Genomic DNA, 18,373 nt, shown 5'->3' on the forward strand with positions numbered 1-18,373 from the left:
GGGAAGTGTAGTTAGTGAAGGGTGCTGAGAGCTGCTAGGCCCTGTTCCCCTCACAGACCTTCAATCAGAGCGGCTGACTGTTAAACTACTGTGGCCACTGAAGCTCTGTCAGCGGAATAGGAGGCTCCTCTCTGCACCCTTCACAAACTACACTTCCCAGGATTCTTTGGGGGAAGCCATGACTGTCTCAAGTGAAATAATGGTCTGGTGTGGGTGTGGCCAGGGACAGCTTTGGTGTGGGTGTGGCCCCCTGATTAGGCAAGCCCAGCAGCTGCGAGTCTGGGTTTTAGAACACTGACACTTGGTTCTGAGTATGCCCGACGTTATGATAGACTTCAGTTCTAAATTCCTTAAATTAATTACAAATCAGCCATGCACTTTTAAAACTTTTAAACTGCAGAAGATGAAGGTCAGAGTATGGGGGCAAGGTCAGTATTAGGATTTCAGGTGCTCTGGGAACATGGCTGATTTTTAATTAATTTCCACAAATTATGAGAACTCTGATAGAAAAAATCCAAAAAGGTCTGGTTTCCCCCCCTCTGTTTTTACACTTTGAACTCTTGATTCTCTCTGACTGTTTTGTGTATCACCATGAAAATTGACACGGTTGTTAAGCAAGCATTTCTGAGTTCAGGACTATAAGGTTTTGTTTTGAAATGAGCTTATGGTAAGCATCAGAATGGCAAGGGGGGTATTCTCAATGTAACATTGCAGAATGCGAAAAATCCACGCTGGCTAAAGTATACAGCCACTCTTGTGGCTGGTTAATATTTTGGTCTGATTTTATTGTTCTGTTATTTCATGTTTAGTTTGCTTTTATGTACACCACTTTGAAATGCAAATTATTAAGCAGTATATAAATGTTTAAAATAAATAAATACTCTGGACTGCTTGCATGGCTTCCCTGCAGTTCGATAGTATCGCTTCTAGGAAAAACAAACAGGTGTTCCTCTTCCACTTCAGCCCTCTGATAGGTCCCTGTTCCTTTTCTTTTGTTGCAGCCCTGATAAGAGTTATGCTTTGGTTGGCTCTGCAGACGGCACCCTCTACCTCTGGAACATGGAGACAGGCAAGCTGGAAACCAGCCTGCCTGGAGTGCATTGGTGAGAGCCTTCTTGTTGTTGCAGCAGGTCATATCATGTGGCTGAGGTACCCTCGCTGGGCTTTGATAGATGGAGATATGGGGGGAGGGAAGAGTCTCTCTCTCTATGCCATGGGCTGCCATTTCCCCCCACCCCCACCAACTTAGTTCTCATCAGGGCATTATTGTTTCACAGTTAAATAAAGCAATAACTCCACAAGCTGTTGTTAACAGAAATGACTGCATGGAGCATGAAAATACACCTGACTGTTGTTCACTTAAGTACAATACACTTTGAAGCTATGGACAGTAAGAGCTGAAGTGCCAGATAAGGTGTCAAAAGCCCTTATAGTGGATTCCTGACTGTCCCGTGTAGAAGGGAAGCAGTAAGTTTTCCTTTAGCTAGAAAGAGGATCCCACACTCTGCAAAGTGCAGGTCAGCCTCCCCTAGGAAGTCCTGCCAGTGCCCACGGGTGCAGTGTGGCCCCACTTAGCACTCCTAGAGGGGCACTGTACAGCTGGAGGGAAAGGACAGGTCCGGCTGCAGGGATTCTGCTAACACTGTCAAAGGAGTAGATGTGACCGCTGTTCCCTCTCTGTTTTTTCCCCGTTTGCCTTCAGCTCTTCTGTGAATGCTGTGGCCTGGAGTCCCTCTGGGGCGTACATTGGGAGCGTGGATTGCTGCAGGAAGGTGGTCCTGTGGAGATAGTGTCAGCTTTGTGGTCATGCAGAGGATGATGGCAACTCTGGACCTCTTTGCCTGCAGGTTCCCGCCTCTCTCCAACCTCACCTGTTTGTGCCTTTTGCTGCTGCACTCTGGGCTCAAGGGAGCATCTGGAACGTAACAAGCCAGGAGATCCGAGAGGTTGAATCAGTACCTGTATGCAGGTGGCATAGATTTCTGTCCTCAAGCAGCCACTACAGGAAACGGAAATAGCTCCCTGATTGCAGGACTGGAACCCAGTGCCTTAGAGTCCAAGGGCTTATCCACACGGGAGCATACCTTTGTATTAAAGATGCTGATTTTACCATTGTGATAGATTTGCAAGGTCCGCACTTGATAGCTTCAAATCCGCTGTTTTCCATTCACAAAAGTAGGCATTCCTCTGGGAAGGATTAGCATCTGTTTCCTTGTGGCCCCGCCCTCCAATTTTACACGTTTACTCCATCCAGTTCAAGGCTGAAGCCAGGAAAGTGCCTCAGTGTGCAATTGACAAGAAAAAGTGAAACTGACCCCAAAAAAACCCTTCTCCATTGTCCCAGCCTAGACGGATGGGGCGGGGAGTGAGTGAAAAGGTAAAGTAGGCAGCAGCTGTGATAGCTTTTGCCGGTGGCAGAGAGAGAGGGAGCAGGCGATGGGGCATAAGAGAGCCCTCCCACTAAAAAAAATTGAAGCAAAGTGCCTACACGGAAGAGTGCAGCAAAGCTGAGACGGTTTTTCTTTTCGCATTATCAGCGGATTGGGTTGATATGGATTTAAAGGAGAAAACTGCGTTATAGCTTCTGCTTGCCTGCAACGTCATGTGAACCATGCAAATTACAAGTAGCACCAGACACACACTAAATTGCCGTGTGGATGAGCCCCAAGAGATGAGAGCTCAATTGTCACAGAGGGTGGCAAAGCACAAGACTATTCCCAGCTTTTACCTTCACAGAGTCTCGCAGGCTCAGCTTGGTAGCTTGGATAACTTTGCAGGAGAATCAAGACAAATTCAAGAACAATCGGTCTGTCTGTGGTGATCAACTTAGTGGAACCTAATCATTTATGGAAAAAATAATTATATTCAAACATTTTTGAAATTATAAACTGCTCAGAGAACTTGGTTGTCAGGCGGTGTATAAATACTGCTAGTAAGAAAATTAATAAACAAGCGTGCATCCTTAAAGAGGCAGTGTACCTCTGAGTAACAGGGTGCTGAGGACAGAGAAGAAGAGGGGGAAGCTATCTGCTTCCTGCTTGCCTTTGGATACTCCAGGGGCATCTGGCCTAGCTACTGCTGGAAACAGGAGGCTGCACAAGATAGACTTTGACAGGAGCTAGCAAGGCAGAGACAGGCGTAAGGTTTTAAGAAGAGTCCCAGCAGGCCTCTCCACCTGCCATGTGTGAGCCTTCCTTTCCACAATAGGCAGCCATTCCGGCACTGGAGGTGCTTGATTGCCCTTTCCCCCTTGTGCACCTGGTGGTGATTGCTGCGGTGCACCAGGTGAGCCCAGGTCCAGTCCCACAAGGCAGTTCTGATGTTCAGTTTCCCAATGGGCTGAGAGCTATTTGTTAACTTCTGGAGTCATGTGGGTTAATCCCAGAATTGTATGAATGGGGGGGGGGACATTCCTCGTAGAAACGACTGCCTTTGGAGAACTCCCTGTCACAAGAAAAGTGCCGCCCTGGGCTCCTGCTGGGAGGAAGGGCGGGATATAAATAAAATCAAATAAATAAATAAGACTAGGGCGAGAAGCCTCTGAGAAGCAGGGAGCAACTGGATGGCTTTTCTATCAGATCCTGATAGACATAAGAACAGCCAAGAGACAGTGCAATATAATGGTCAGGGTCTGGACTTGGACACAAGAGACCAGGTTCAAATCCTTGGTCTGCTGCTGTGAAGCTTAGCTTGGGCCAGTCCTGCACTCTCAGCCTAGCACGCCTAAAGACAAAGAGAAGAGGCCCTGTATTCCAGTCAGAGCTGCTTGGAGGAGGATGAGGGGGAAATGTAATGGATGAAGGTTCACCCTTTCTTGTCACTAGAGACGGAGGACAATTTTGTTCAGTCTGCATTTTAAAACAAACTGACACAATTCACCGCTCTTGGACTTGTGTGCCGATAGGGATGCAGTTCACATTCGGATTGCGCATTTCTCCAAATTATGCAATGCAGTTTTTGTTTTAAAACGTGTACAGAAATGCATATTTTACAGGGGGGAAACGCATATAAAATGTTTTTAGGAGGAAATACAGAGGAAAGCATACAAAATGTGCTTTTTAAAGATAAAATGCATACAAAATGTGCATTTTATGGACAGCACATACAAAATGCATATATTTTTAATGCTATTTTGTGCAGTTTTTCAAAAAAAAATCCAGAGAAAATGGGACAGAATGGAGTGATGATGTGAACCTGACATGGAACAAAAATAGACTGATCCACTGAGTTACAAGCTGGAAGGTCCAGGGTTCAGTCCCTGGTGTGTCTTTTACAGCACCCCTCTCTATAGAGGCCAGGGAGAGCTGCTCCCACTCAAGATAGACGGTTTTGGGCTTAACAGGACTGATTCTCTTTAAGGGAGATCATATGATCAAAGCTCAGTGGTAGAGCACATCTTCTGCATGCAGAAGGTCCCAGGTCAGGCCTCCATCATCTCTACCTCAGAGCTTGGAAAAGTTACTTTTTTGAACTACAACTTCCATCAGCCCCAGCCAGCATGGTACTGCCTGGGGCTGATGGGAGTTGTAGTTCAAAAAAAGTAACTTTTCCAAGCTCTGCCTATATAGGGATTTTGGACAGGAGAGCTAGCAAACATCCTTTACCTGACACCTTGGAGAACTGCTGCCAGCCAGAGAAAACAATACTGGCCTAGATGGACAAAGATGGACAAAGTCGGATGACTTGGTGTCCAAACACTGTATTTCCAGCATGCTGGGCCAGCCTTAGGGATGGGTGAGCTGGGGCCGAGCTGAACCCAGTGGCTGTTTTTTTAATGAACTGTCTGCAGTGAGCTAGGGTGGCAAAAAGCAAGTGTCTGTAACCTTTTTTTTCAGTGTTCTACAGGTTTTGTAGGTAGTACCCAATCTTCCTTCAGTTAGCCTTGAAGTACGTTTCTTTTTCAGTTCCCACTTGGATGTATTTGTGCTCGGTAAAAAAAAAAGTGAAACACAGCTTTTGCTTTGACGCAATGTTACTGACTACTTGGCACTTCAGATGCTATAAACACTATATAAATAAGAACAAAATAAAGCTGTAAGCTTTAAGAGGTCACCTTTTATTTATAATTTGTCTTTATTAAAGATAAAAAATAATGGATATTCTAAAATAAAGAATGTTTACCAAAAGAGAGGAGCTCCTACAAAAATATTTTAAAAGGAACACTTGTGATAGCTCAGGAGGGAGTGTTGGGGCTCTGGAAGGAGAGCTTGCAGCAGGAGCTACTTTGTGTGTGCGTGCTGAACATAATAAAGAATATAAACCTACAACTCCGTGGAGCCTAGAACTCCATGAGTGTCATCCTTTCAGAGCCATCCACACCACGTGACAGAGACTTGGTTGGGATCCTAGAAGTAGAGCAGGAGTGCACTGAAAACAGCAGAAAATAAAAGGTTGTGTGCTCTGGGCCCTTTTAATAGGCATTACGAGGAAAAGCCTGGGAGTAGCAGGGTCTGTTACACTGCTATGTGTTGCAATCCTGCACTAGCCATACAAGTTGGTAACGCTGTAATGATGCAGGGCTGCCTGGGGGATGGGCAACTGGAGCCTTTTGCCCCAGGCCTCCACAAAGCAAGGGGCTCCCTGCCTCAGTTCCATGACCCTGCCCTATCGTTCATCAGAATTTTTAGTATTTTGTTTAAGAAGAGGAAATGTTATGTCAGAGTATAAGATTATACTGAATCTCAGCATGTAACTGACACAATGGGACCGCTCTCTGGCCACGATGAAATAAATATTTTACATAGGTGTATATGAAACAGAATAGATGCTAATTTAAGGCTTAAGCTGTCTGTAAAATGTATCCTTGGGAGGCTGGGAGGCAGGGGTTTGCTTATTAGCTAGGACTGCAGCCCAAGGGTATCTAAACCAATCATGGTAAGGTAAAATCTTTATATCTGGACAGCAATAAAGATAAGATAGGTCAGGAAGGGCAAGTAGCCCCAGTTACAGAGTTTGTTGTAAGGAGAAAAGGAACAGGGAATGCTTTAAGGATGGATTCTGTGGTAGAGTAGGTAGCCTGTTCTTGTCATAGAAAGACCTCTAGGCCCGCTGGGGAAAGAATTCAAGAAGTGAGTGAGTGAATGCCACCTAAGATTTCCAGACAAGGTACTACTGGAGAGTTATTTTATGTGGCAGTTACCACAAGGAAAGGCATGGGATGCAGTGGCGTCACTAGGGTTGGTGTCACCCGGTGTGGCCCGCAGCGCCTTCTCTCTCAGACTCTGAGCAATGGCGCGTGCGGCAGAGTGCGCGCAGCCTCTGGAAGCACACGGCCGAACGACAGGGCCCGGGAGCGCACCGCCGCCTCGTCTGCCGCCGCTTCCACCTTCTAACAGCCAAGGAAGGCAGCCGGCGCGCCACGCGAAGACTCTCGTTGGTGCCTAGGCGGTGCCTGGGGGGGGCGGCTCTGGGTGTCACCCCCATCTGGTGGTGTCACCCGGTGTGGCCCACACCTGCCGCACCGCCCTAGTGACGCCCCTGGTGGGATGGTGTGAGGCCAAGCCTTAAGGGAGGGATCCTTCCTGAGCAAGTAGTGGAGAAGGGCAGCAGCAGGCCAGAATCAGATCTGAGACCCAGGAAATGGAAAGAAGCTCAGCTTGGAAGTTTGGAATCTGGAGAAGGTTCTCAGGAGAAGCACTATTCCCTTATCCCTGTGTAAGAAGAGAAACGAAGCACATCTATCATTCTGCTCACCAAAGTACTTGACACAGGAGTAGAAGAAAGAAACACACTCGTGCCAGGAATCAGTTTGGTTGGAGGTGTGTGGAGAGGTGTGTGGAGGAGACCTTCAGGGACGTTATAGCTGTGTCCCACTCCGAGGATGATAGCTCTTCTGCTATCATGGAGAATGACGGTCTCGGAAGGAGAGCATCCAGCTGAGGAAGAGGGAAACGATCCCTTAGAAGGGACCCATTCCTTGGGGGATGAGCAGCTATCCTCTCGTGCCGAGGATATATCTCCAGGGGGTGGAGGGATCCTTGTAGTGGGTGATTCAATCATTAGGAACATAGACAGTGGGGTGTGTGATGGGGTGTGTGATGGGCGTGTAGACCGCAAGGTGTTTTGCCTGCCTGGTGCGAAGGTTGCAGATATCGCCCGTCATTTATATAGTTTGGTAGACAGTGCTGGGAAGGAGTCAGTGGTCATGGTGCACGTTGGCACCAACGACATGGGGAAATGCAGCTGGTGAGGTCCTAGAAGCAAAACTTAGGTTGCTAGGTAGGATGCTGAAAGCCAGGACTTCCAAGGTGGCTTTCTCTGAAATGCTACCGGTTCCACGCGCAGGACCAGCCAGACAGGCCCAGCTTCACAGTCTCAATGCGTGGATGAGACGATGGTGTCGGGTGGAAGGGTTCGGATTTGTTAGGCACTGGGGAACATTTTGGGACAAGCCGGGCCTGTACAAAAGGGACGGGCTCCACTTGAACCAGAATGGAACCAGACTGCTGGCACTTAAAATTAAAAAGGTGGCAGAGCAGCTTTTAAACTGACTGAGGGGGGAAACCCGACAGGAGCTGAGGAAGGTCCAGTTCGGAATAAACCTCCCCCGTGGGATAAAGACCAAAGAAATGATGAAATTTTAAAAGGGGTAGGCCTAGAAGTAGGCATTGTGAAAGCAGGGGCACAGGATATAAATTCAGAAGGGCAAAATTACCACAGGCCAAACTACAAGTGCCAAAGACACTTGAAGAGAGACACTGCTTACAAGTGCCTGTACGCTAATGCTAGGAGCCTCCAAACCAAGATGGGAGAACTGGAGTGCTTGGTCTTGGAGGAGAGCATTCATATAGTGAGCATAACGGAGACCTGGTGGAATGGAGAAAACCAGTGGGATACGGTTATCCCTGGTATAAACTATACCGGAAGGACAGGGAAGGACGTATTGGTGGCGGAGTCGCTCTATACGTGAAAGAAGGCATTGAATCCAGCAAGCTGGAAACCCCAAAAGAGGCGGACTCCTCCACAGAATCGTTGTGGGTGGTGATACCATGCCCCAGGAGGGACTTAATACTCGGAACGATCTATCGTCCCCCTGATCAAAATGCTCAGGGAGACCTTGAGATGAGATATGAAACTGAGGAAGCATCCAAACTAGGAAATGTGGTAGTAATGGGTGACTTCAACTACCCAGACATAGACTGGCTGCATATGTGTTCCAGTCATGACAAAGAAGCAAAATTTCTAGATATTCTAAATGACTATTCCCTAGACCAGTTGGTCATGGAACCGACCAGAGGGACGGCAACCCTGGACTTAATCCTCAGTGGGGACCGGGACCTAGTGCGAGATGTAAGCGTTGTTGAACCGATTGGGAGCAGTGACCATAGTGCTATTAAATTAAACATACATGTAAATGGCCAATTGCCAGGAAAATCCAACACGGTCACTTTTGACTTCAAGAGAGGAAACTTCACAAAAATGAGGGGATTGGTAAAAAGAAAGCTGAAAAACAAAGTCCAGAGGGTCACATCACTCGAAAATGCTTGGAAGTTGTTTAAAAACACTATATTAGAAGCTCAACTGGAGTGCATACCGCAGATCAGAAAAGGTACCGCCAGGGCCAAGAAGATGCCAGCATGGTTAATGAGCAAAGTCAAGGAAGCTCTTAGAGGCAAAAAGTCTTCCTTCAGAAAATGGAAGTCTTGTCCGAATGAAGAAAATAAAAAAGAACACAAACTCTGGCAAAAGAAATGCAAGAAGACAATAAGGGATGCTAAAACAGAATTTGAGGAGCACATTGCTAAGAACATAAAAACCAACAACAAAAAATTCTATAAATACATTCAAAGCAGGAGACCATCTAGGGAGGCGATTGGACCCTTGGATGATAAGGGAGTCAAAGGCATACTAAAGAACGATAAGGAGATTGCAGAGAAGCTAAATGAATTCTTTGCATCTGTCTTCACAGTGGAAGATATAGGGCAGATCCCTGAACCTGAACTAACATTTGCAGGAGGGGATTCTGAGGAACTGAGACAAATAGTGGTAACGAGAGAGGAAGTTCTAGGCTTAATGGACAATATAAAAACTGACAAATCACCGGGCCCGGATGGCATCCACCCGAGAGTTCTCAAAGAACTCAAATGTGAAATTGCTGATCTGCTAACTAAAATATGTAACTTGTCCCTCAGGTCCTCCTCTGTGCCTGAGGACTGGAAAGTGGCAAATGTAACGCCAATCTTCAAAAAGGGATCCAGAGGGGATCCCGGAAATTACAGGCCAGTTAGCTTAACCTCTGTCCCTGGGAAACTGGTAGAAAGTATTATTAAAGCCAGATTAACTAAGCACATCGAAGAACAAGCCTTGCTGAAGCAGAGCCAGCATGGCTTCTGCAAGGGAAAGTCCTGTCTCAGTAACCTACTAGAATTCTTTGAGAGTGTCAACAAGCATATAGATAGAGGTGATCCAGTGGACCTAGTGTACTTAGACTTTCAAAAAGCGTTTGACAAGGTACCTCACCAAAGACTTCTGAGGAAGCTTAGCAGTCATGGAATAGAGGAGAGGTCCTCTTGTGGATAAGGGATTGGTTAAGAAGCAGAAAGCAGAGAGTAGGAATAAATGGACAGTTCTCCCAATGGAGGGCTGTAGAAAGTGGAGTCCCTCAAGGATCGGTATTGGGACCTGTACTTTTCAACTTGTTCATTAATGACCTAGAATTAGGAGTGAGCAGTGAAGTGGCCAAGTTTGCTGACGACACTAAATTGTTCAGGGTTGTTAAAACAAAAAGGGATTGCGAAGAGCTTCAAAAAGACCTCTCCAAACAGTGAATGGGTGGGAAAATGGCAAATGTAATTCAATATAAACAAGTGTAAAATTATGCATATTGGAGCAAAAAATCTTAATTTCACATATAGGCTCATGGGGTCTGAACTGGCGGTGACCGACCAGGAGAGAGACCTCGGGGTTGTAGTGGACAGCACGATGAATATGTCGACCCAGTGTGCGGCAGCTGTGAAAGAGGCAAATTCCATGCTAGCGATAATTAGGAAAGGTATTGAAAATAAAACAGCCGATATCATAATGCCATTGTATAAATCTATGGTGCGGCCGCATTTGGAATACTGTGCACAGTTCTGGTCGCCTCATCTCAAAAAGGATATTCTAGAGTTGGAAAAGGTTCAGAAGAGGGCAACCACAATGATCAAGGGGATGGAGCGACTCCCTTACGAGGAAAGGTTGCAGCATTTGGGGCTTTTTAGTTTAGAGAAAAGGCGGGTCAGAGGAGACATGATAGAAGTGTATAAAATTATGCATGGCATTGAGAAAGTGGATAGAGAAAAGTTCTTCTCCCTCTCTCATAATACTAGAACTCGTGGACATTCAAAGAAGCTGAATGTTGGAAGATTCAGGACAGACAAAAGGAAGTACTTCTTTACTCAGCGCATAGTTAAACTATGGAATTTGCTCCCACAAGATGCAGTCATGGCCACCAGCTTGGATGGCTTTAAAAGAAGATTAGACCAATTCATGGAGGACAGGGCTATCAATGGCTACTAGCCATGATGGCTGTGCTGTGCCACCCTAGTCAGAGGCAGCATGCTTCTGAAAACCAGTTGCCGGAAGCCTCAGGAGGGGAGAGTGTTCTTGCACTCGGGTCCTGCTTGCGGGCTTCCCCCAGGCACCTGGTTGGCCACTGTGAGAACAGGATGCTGGACTAGATGGGCCACTGGCCTGATCCAGCAGGCTCTTCTTATGTTCTTATGGAGGGGAGAAACTTTAGGGAATGAATTATTGCTTGGAGAATGTAATGCAGCCAGCCCAGCGCAGCCCAACGGCAACCCCTGAAATGTGTTTTCTGAAAACTCTTTATCATCTCCATTGGTCCATTTTCAACCATAGTGCCTAGAAAGCACGCATACACACTAATGTAGAGGACAAGATTATTTTCAGACGCTTGGCTACAATGGGTTGTATTCAATGTAGTGCTAAGGTGAATGTTCCATCAACACAAGGATTTCTCATTCCACAATGGAACATTCTCTCTCTCTCCTCCCCCTGCTCACCCCCAAAATGTAGGGCTTCCCCCAACTCTGGAGCAGATCCATTGCGCTAGTGCAACGGTGTAGTTGCATACTGCCCATAGCTCTGTTGTTACAGCTAAAAAGCTAAGTGCTGTGGCTTGTAAGAGCAAGAAACTTGGTTGTTGTTTTTGTAAAAAGAACAGCTGAAGTTTTTAAGATACTCATGTCAAGATACCAGTTTCTGTAATAGCAGAGTATGATTGGAAAGATATGCTGTCTGAATCATAGTAGTAGCAGTTACGACTTCATGGCAATTCAGTAGTGGTGCTATGGGAGTAGTGAAGGCACAAACCGTTTTCCTGTGGAATGAAAGAGATCTTGAATGGGATTACAATGAAGCTTGTGCAGGAGAACTTTCTAGTGGGTTGTGCCGTCGCACACTCTGGCATCAGCCTGGCCCCTGGAATACTTCCAGCTACAGTTGTAGCAAAAAGGAAACACGGAAGGAAGGAAACTGATGAAGAGGAAATGGATACTGCAAAACCACTCTGCAAAGAATGGGAAATTGTGGCAGTTTAAAAGCTCACTGGGCCATTAGCACTAATTCTTGCAGAGAACATATTGTTGTGCACCACCCCAGTCTCCAGGGGTCCCTGCACTTACCCAGGATTTGGTATCCTTGGAAAGAAAGTCAGTGGAGACTATGGTGTCTTTATGAAATATGGTTTGTTTATTTACACACATTCATAGCCTGAGCATAAAATGAAGGAGTTCAAAGCATCAGCAGTCCAATAGGTCTTCCTTTTCCATCAGGCTTACAGGAGGCATCCTAAAGCCATGGTGCAGGGAGCCAGCCTCTCTGCATGTCTCCAGTTCTCAGCCTTTTCTCTGACTAGCTAAAAACACAAGCCTCTCTTTGGCACCAGAAAGGGGGAGGGGCTCTCCTGAAGAGTTTCAATAACAATAGGATCTCCCTGGCCCATTCACCAGTTAAAGGACACTTGATAGACCCATTAGGCCACCTGACCACTCTGTTAGATTAACAAAGAAGACTCCTCTGACCAACAGAGCAGGTTCCTCAGCTGCAGAGCCCCCCTCCAGGTGCAGGGTTCCAAATCCGAGCCTGGAAGGGGACTTGTAGAAATCATCGGTATATAGTAGCGGTGAGGGCAGCAAAAAAGAGATATTTTGCTGCCACAATTAAGGCATCTCTCTCCCGCCCGGCGGAGCTCTTTAAAATCTGCTGTGATGAGTTCGCGAGGCACTTCCAGGATAAGATTGCATGCATTCGCCGGGACTTAGACTCCAATATTATGGCAGTGGGATCTAATGAAGCATCCAGAACACGGTCTTGTCCTTGTTTATTGGATGAGTTTCAGTCTGTGCAGCTTGAGGATGTTGACAAGATCCTTGGACTGGTGCGGGCGACCACATCTGTGCTGGACCCTTGCCCCTCTTGGCTGGTGAAAGCTGGCAGGACCGGAACCGCTGGCTGGGCCAAGGAGATAATAAACGCCTCTCTGAGAGAGGGAGTGGTCCCTGACTGCCTAAAAGAGGCGGTTGTGAGACCGCTCCTGAAGAAACCCTCTTTGGACCCAGATAACCTGAACAATTATAGACCTGTGGCGAATGTTCCATTCCTGGGCAAGGTGCTAGAACGGGTGGTTGCCGGCCAGCTCCAGGGGCTCTTGGATGACACTGATTATCTTGATCCATTTCAATCCGGTTTCAGGCCCGGTTTTGGCACCGAAACAGCCTTGGTCGCCCTGTATGATGACCTTTGTCGGGAGAGGGACAGGGGGAGTGTGACTCTGTTGATTCTCCTTGATCTCTCAGCTGCTTTTGATACCATCGACCATGGTATCCTTCTGGGAAGACTCACGGAGTTGGTAGTTGGGGGTACTGCTTGGCAGTGGCTCCGCTCCTACTTGGTGGGTCGCCACCAGAAGGTAGTGCTTGGGGAACATTGCTCGATGCCCTGGACTCTCCATTGTGGAGTTCCGCAGGGATCGGTACTGTCCCCCATGCTTTTCAACATCTACATGAAGCCTCTGGGTGCGGTCATCAGGAGTTTTGGGGTGTGTTGCCATCAGTACGCTGATGACACGCAGCTCTATTTCTCCTTTTCATCCTCTTCAGGTGAGGCTGTTAACGTGCTAAACCGCTGCCTGGCCGCGATAATGGACTGGATGGGAGCGAACAGACTGAAGCTCAATCCAGACAAGACCGAGACGCTGTTGGTGAGTGCCTTCTCTGCCCAGATGGAGGATGTTCATCCTGTTCTTGATGGGGTTACACTCCCCTTGAAGGAACAGGTGCGTAGCTTGGGGGTTCTTTTTGATCCTTCCTTGTCACTTGAGGCCCAGGTGGCCTCGGTGGCACGGAATGCTTTCTACCATCTTCGCCTGGTAGCCCAGCTACGTCCCTATCTGGACAGTGACGACCTCGCCTCAGTTGTTCATGCTCTGGTAACTTCTAGACTGGACTACTGCAATGCGCTCTACGTTGGGCTGCCCTTGAAGACTGTTCGGAAACTACAACTAGTCCAGAATGCAGCGGCCAGATTGCTGACGCAGACCAGAAGGTCCGCTCATATAACACCTGTTCTGGCCCATCTGCACTGGCTTCCTGTTTGTTTCCGGGCTAGATTCAAAGTGCTGGTTTTGACCTATAAAGCCCTACACGGCATGGGACCGCAATACCTGGTGGACCGCCTCTCCCAATATGAACCTACCCAGACACTGCGCTCAACATCTAAGGCCCTCCTCCGAGTGCCATCCCATCGAGAAGCTCGGAGGGTGGTGACTAGAACCAGGGCCTTTTCTGTGGTGGCCCCGAACTGTGGAACAGCCTCCCCGATGAGGTGCGCCTGGCACCGACGCTACTATCTTTTCGGCACCAGGTGAAAACCTTTTTATACTCCCAGGCATTTTAATGTGTGTTTTAATGGTATTTTCATCATTATTTGTATTTTTGGATGTTGTTTGGTTCTTTTATTGTTTGTTTGTTTTGTTTTCTTGATTTATTGTATTTATTGTATTTATATATTGCTTGTTTTTTATCTTTTTGTACACCGCCCAGAGAGCCTTCGGGCTTAGGGCGGTATATAAATTAAATTAAATAAATAATAAATAAATAAATCTATCTCAACCCCCCAAACCTATAACAATATTTTAAAAGGAACAACTATCAGGTGGATCCACAGTTGTCTCCAGAATCGTACTCAAAGAGTGCTTATCAATGGTTCCCTCTCAAACTGGGCAGAAATAACAAGTGGGGTACCACAGGGCTCAGTCCTGGGCCCAGTGCTCTTCAACATTTTTATTAACAACTTGGATGAGGAGGTACAGAGCATGCTTATCAAATTTTCAGATGATGCCAAACTGAGAGGCACAGCTAATACCATAGAAGACAGAAACAAAATTCAAAGGGACCTTGCTGGCTGGAGCATTGGGCTGAAAACAACAGAATGAAATTCAACAGGGATAAATACAAAGTTCTACACTTAGGAAAAAGAAACCAAATGCACAGTTATAAGATGGGGGATACTTGGCTCAGCAGTACGACATGTGAGAAGGAACTTGGAATTGTCGTTGATCACAAGCTGAATATGAGCCAACAGTGTAATGTGGCTGCAAAAAAGGCAAATGCTATATTAGGCTGCATTAACAGAAGTATAGTTTCCGAATCGTGTGAAGTATTAGTTCCCCTCTATTCAGCATTGGTTAGGCCTCATGTTGAGTACTGTGTCCAGTTCTGGTCTCCGCACTTTAAGAAGGATGCAGACAAACTGGAACAGGTTCAGAAGAAAGCAACATGGATGATCAGGGGACTGGAAACAAAGCCCTATGAGGAGAGACTGAAAGAACTGGGCATGTTTAGCCTGGAGAAGAGAAGGTTGAGGGGAGATATGATAGCACTCTTCAAGTACATGAAAGGTTGTCACATAGAGGAGGGCCAGGATCTCTTCTCAATCGTCCCAGAGTGCAGGACACGGAATAATGGGCTCAAGTTGCAGGAAGCCAGATTTCGACTGGACATCAGGAAAAACTTCCTAACTGTTACAGCCATATGACGATGGAACCAATGACCTAGAGAGGTAGTGGGCTCTCCGACACTGGAGACATTCAAGAGGCAGCTGGACAGCCATCTGTTGGGAATGCTTTGATTTGGATTTCTGCATTGTGCAGAGGGTTGGACTTGATAGCCTTATAGGCCCCTTCCAACTCTACTTTTCTATGATTCTATGATCATTTTGCCAACAACCACAGCTTTGTCCATACCAGATATCTAGAGGCAATGAAGGGGTGCTAGTGTTCCTGCTGGTGTCTACGATGGTGCTTGCGAAAGGTCTTGGTAACTATCACTCAGAAGTCCACAATACATGAGAGACAGTTTGCTTTTCCTGCTCACTTCCTGTTTGCACTGGCTCCTACAATGCCCCCCACCTTAAACATGCCCACGTTTTAGTGGATGTCAGGATCAGACATCCTCCCCTCCATTCTGAACAGGTAAGAGGTGCAAAGAGCTTATCTCTATGAGTGAGGATGGCGGAGGCTGAAATAGGTGACTTTTTCCCCATTGACGGGGAGGGGGGTATGCCCACACCATTTTGGGTTCCTGTCTCTTTCAGATGTGGCAGTCATTATGCTTGCTGCGTCCTCCCCACTGCAGCCATTTTGTGACTGGCGCCCATGGCCCTTTCTGAACATTCCAAAAGTACCCACTGCTGGGCAAAAAAAAGGGTTGGCACCTACTGCTACAGGCAAAGGCTAAGACAGCTTCCCACATACAAAGTAAGTTTCCAGATTGTTGCTATTTTGGGGAGGGATTCAGTTGCATCCCAGGCGAATTCAGGTTGTAGAATTGTAGTCGACTTAGAGCTCTTGTGCAACAAAGAGCTCTTTTGCTTCTTCTGGGAGGAAGGGGGGGATATAAATTTAATAAATAAATAAAACGCTGCTTCCCCAAAAGATCAGGGATCCTTTTGCAATAAGGAAAGTGATGGGGGGGGAGGAGGAAATGCACTGGAAAGTGTGGGTCACATTTGCATTGGGGCAACATCTTACAATCCCCCCCAAACAAAGCAGAACAGTTTTCTTGCCTTGAGCAGGGGGTTGGGCTCCATGGCCTTATAGGCCCCTTCCAACTCTATGGTTCTGTGAATCTATGTAGGGCCTTGACCAGTCAAAGGAGACATAAATGCACCAGCGCATAGGCTAATGGCCTGCTTCCATTGCCAATTTCCTTAGAGACATTGCTCCTGTGCAGTTAACAGCCTGGCATGCAGGAATAACTTCCCCATTACTTTACGGCCATGCTTAATTGCTGTTCAAAACTCAGAAGCAAGGAAACAAAAACATCCTCCAGGTTATCAGCCCCTCTAGAGCAACAGGACTCCCTGCTTGCAGCACAATGGCCACTCGGCTGCGCTTGTTTCAAGACAAAACCTCCCATCTCTTTCCTTGCTGCTGTCTCGCGTTTTTCTTTTTACCTGCTGTGTGCTCCTGTGCCTTTAGCTGCTTCCCCCAGAGTGATGGGTGGAAAGGCTTCACCTGTGGCATTTCTGGAGGCCAAGCTGCAGTTAAAGGCACAGAGGGAGGGTAGGTCCCCCATAGGGTTGCCAGGTTCCTGGCCTGAGACTGATCCTGTATCTTTAGGAGAAGAGAAAGTCAGCCAAGTGCAGGTGTTCTTGCAACACTATAATGGGAAAAACCACAAGGTGGAATTCTCCCTTCCCCTTGCCCGACTTTTAAAGATACAGAAGACCTCTGGGAGGCCGGGCCTGGCAACCAAGAGGTCTTCTGTATCTTTAAAAGTTGTGCAGAGGGAAGGGAGAATTCCACCTTGTGGTTTTTCTCATTACAGGGTTGCAAGAACACCTGCACTTGGCTGACTCTCTTCTCCTAAAGATACAGGATCAGTCTCAGGCCAGGAACCTGGCAACCCTAGTCCCCCACCAGACCCTGCAACATACAGATGCCAGAAAGTTCTTGCATGTCTGAGCGGGATGGCTTTGTACTCTGCAATGCTCTCTGAGGAACCTGCTGAGTAGCCCATCTAGCTCAGGGCTGAGAAACCTGGGGCCCTCCAGACGTCACTAGACCACAACTCCCTTCATTCCTAATTTCTGTCCTTGCTGGCTGGGGTCAATGGGAGTTGTAGTTCAGCAACATCTGGAGGCCTAAAGGTTAGCCACCCCTGCCTTAACCACTACACTGCACTGTAACCCAACTCTGGCCATGCAAGTCCCACTATCACCCAGTTTATCTCACAGGGCCAATGGGGAGTGGCTTGAGCCAATAACATTTTGCAGGCGGGGGAATAATTATGTTGAAAGTCACTTGCCTTACTTAGCAGGGGAGGAGGGGGACAGGTGTTAGTTTTGTTCATTTATTTTTCTGTATGACTGTGAATTTTTGAAACTTAAAAAAATTGATACATTTAAACATTACAAAGCCATTTTGGGGGTGGCTACTGGAGCAGCATTTGATCCCCACTCTTTGATCCTCCTGATGTTGATTCAGTTAGTTGATAGACCGTTGGCCATGCTGGCTGGGTCTGACGAGAGATGGAGGTCAGCAATATCTGGAGGGCACCAAGTTCCTCATCCCTGATCCAGCCAGTGGTGGCTGGTGGTGCCGTTGGGACTGGTAGGGCAAAAGGCAGGGACACCAATGGTAGGTGGAGCCGCAGCCAATGACAGGGAGAGCCATCCCCTAATTGGTTGAGAGAAGACAGACTGAAGTTGGTGGGGCAAGGAGACTGGCAAGGAGAGCACTGAACATGAGCCAACAGTGTGATGGGGCTGCAAAAAAGGCAAATGCTATTTTAGGCTGTATTAACAGAAGTATCATTTTCAAATTGCATGAAGTATTGGTTCCCTCTATTCAGCACTGGTTAGGCCTCATGTTGAGTACTTCATCCAGTTCTGCTCTCCGCACTTTAAGAAGGATGCAGACAAACTGGAACAGGTTCAGAGGAGGGCAACAAGGATGATCAGGGAACTGGAAACCAAGCCCTATGAGGAGAGACTGAAAGAAATGGGCATGTTTAGCCTGGAGAATAGAAGACTGAGGGGAGATATGTACTCTTCAAGTACATGAAAGGTTGTCATGTAGAGGAGGGCCAGGATCTCTTCTCAATCGTCCCAGAGTGCAGGACACGGAATAATGGGATCAAGTTGCAGGAAGCCAGATTTTGACTGAACATCAGAAAAAACTTCCTAACAGTTAGAGCGATACAACAATGGAGCCAATTTCCTAGAGAGGTAGTGGGCTCTCCGACACTGGAGGTCTTCAAGAGGCAGCTGGACAGGCAACTGTCAGGTTACATAGGGTTGCCAGGTTCATGGCCTGAGACTGATCCTCTATCTTTAGGAAAAGAGAAAGTCAGCCAAGTGCAGGTTTTCT

At 47.1% G+C, this 18,373-nt stretch overlaps 1 protein-coding gene across 4 annotated transcripts in view; it reads left to right on the top strand.

Annotated features, from left to right (window-relative positions):
- ATG16L2 (autophagy related 16 like 2) overlaps positions 1-5,303 on the top strand; it is an 86,170-nt gene extending 80,867 nt beyond the window's left edge. For 2 of the 4 annotated variants that reach the window (XM_061629132.1, XM_061629134.1), the window contains 2 exons: positions 1,002-1,103; positions 1,703-5,284. In XM_061629132.1, the coding sequence (XP_061485116.1) occupies positions 1,002-1,103; positions 1,703-1,790 (190 nt within the window). In that variant the 3' untranslated portion in view covers positions 1,791-5,284. Of the gene's footprint in view, positions 1-1,001; positions 1,104-1,702 lie in introns of all 4 variants that reach the window. The other 2 variants (XM_061629133.1, XM_061629135.1) reach the window with 2 other exon arrangements.
- Positions 5,304-18,373: the final 13,070 nt, after the last annotated feature.

This window comes from Rhineura floridana, chromosome 5 (genome assembly GCF_030035675.1).
Source record: "Rhineura floridana isolate rRhiFlo1 chromosome 5, rRhiFlo1.hap2, whole genome shotgun sequence".
NCBI classification, from domain to species: domain Eukaryota; kingdom Metazoa; phylum Chordata; class Lepidosauria; order Squamata; family Rhineuridae; genus Rhineura; species Rhineura floridana.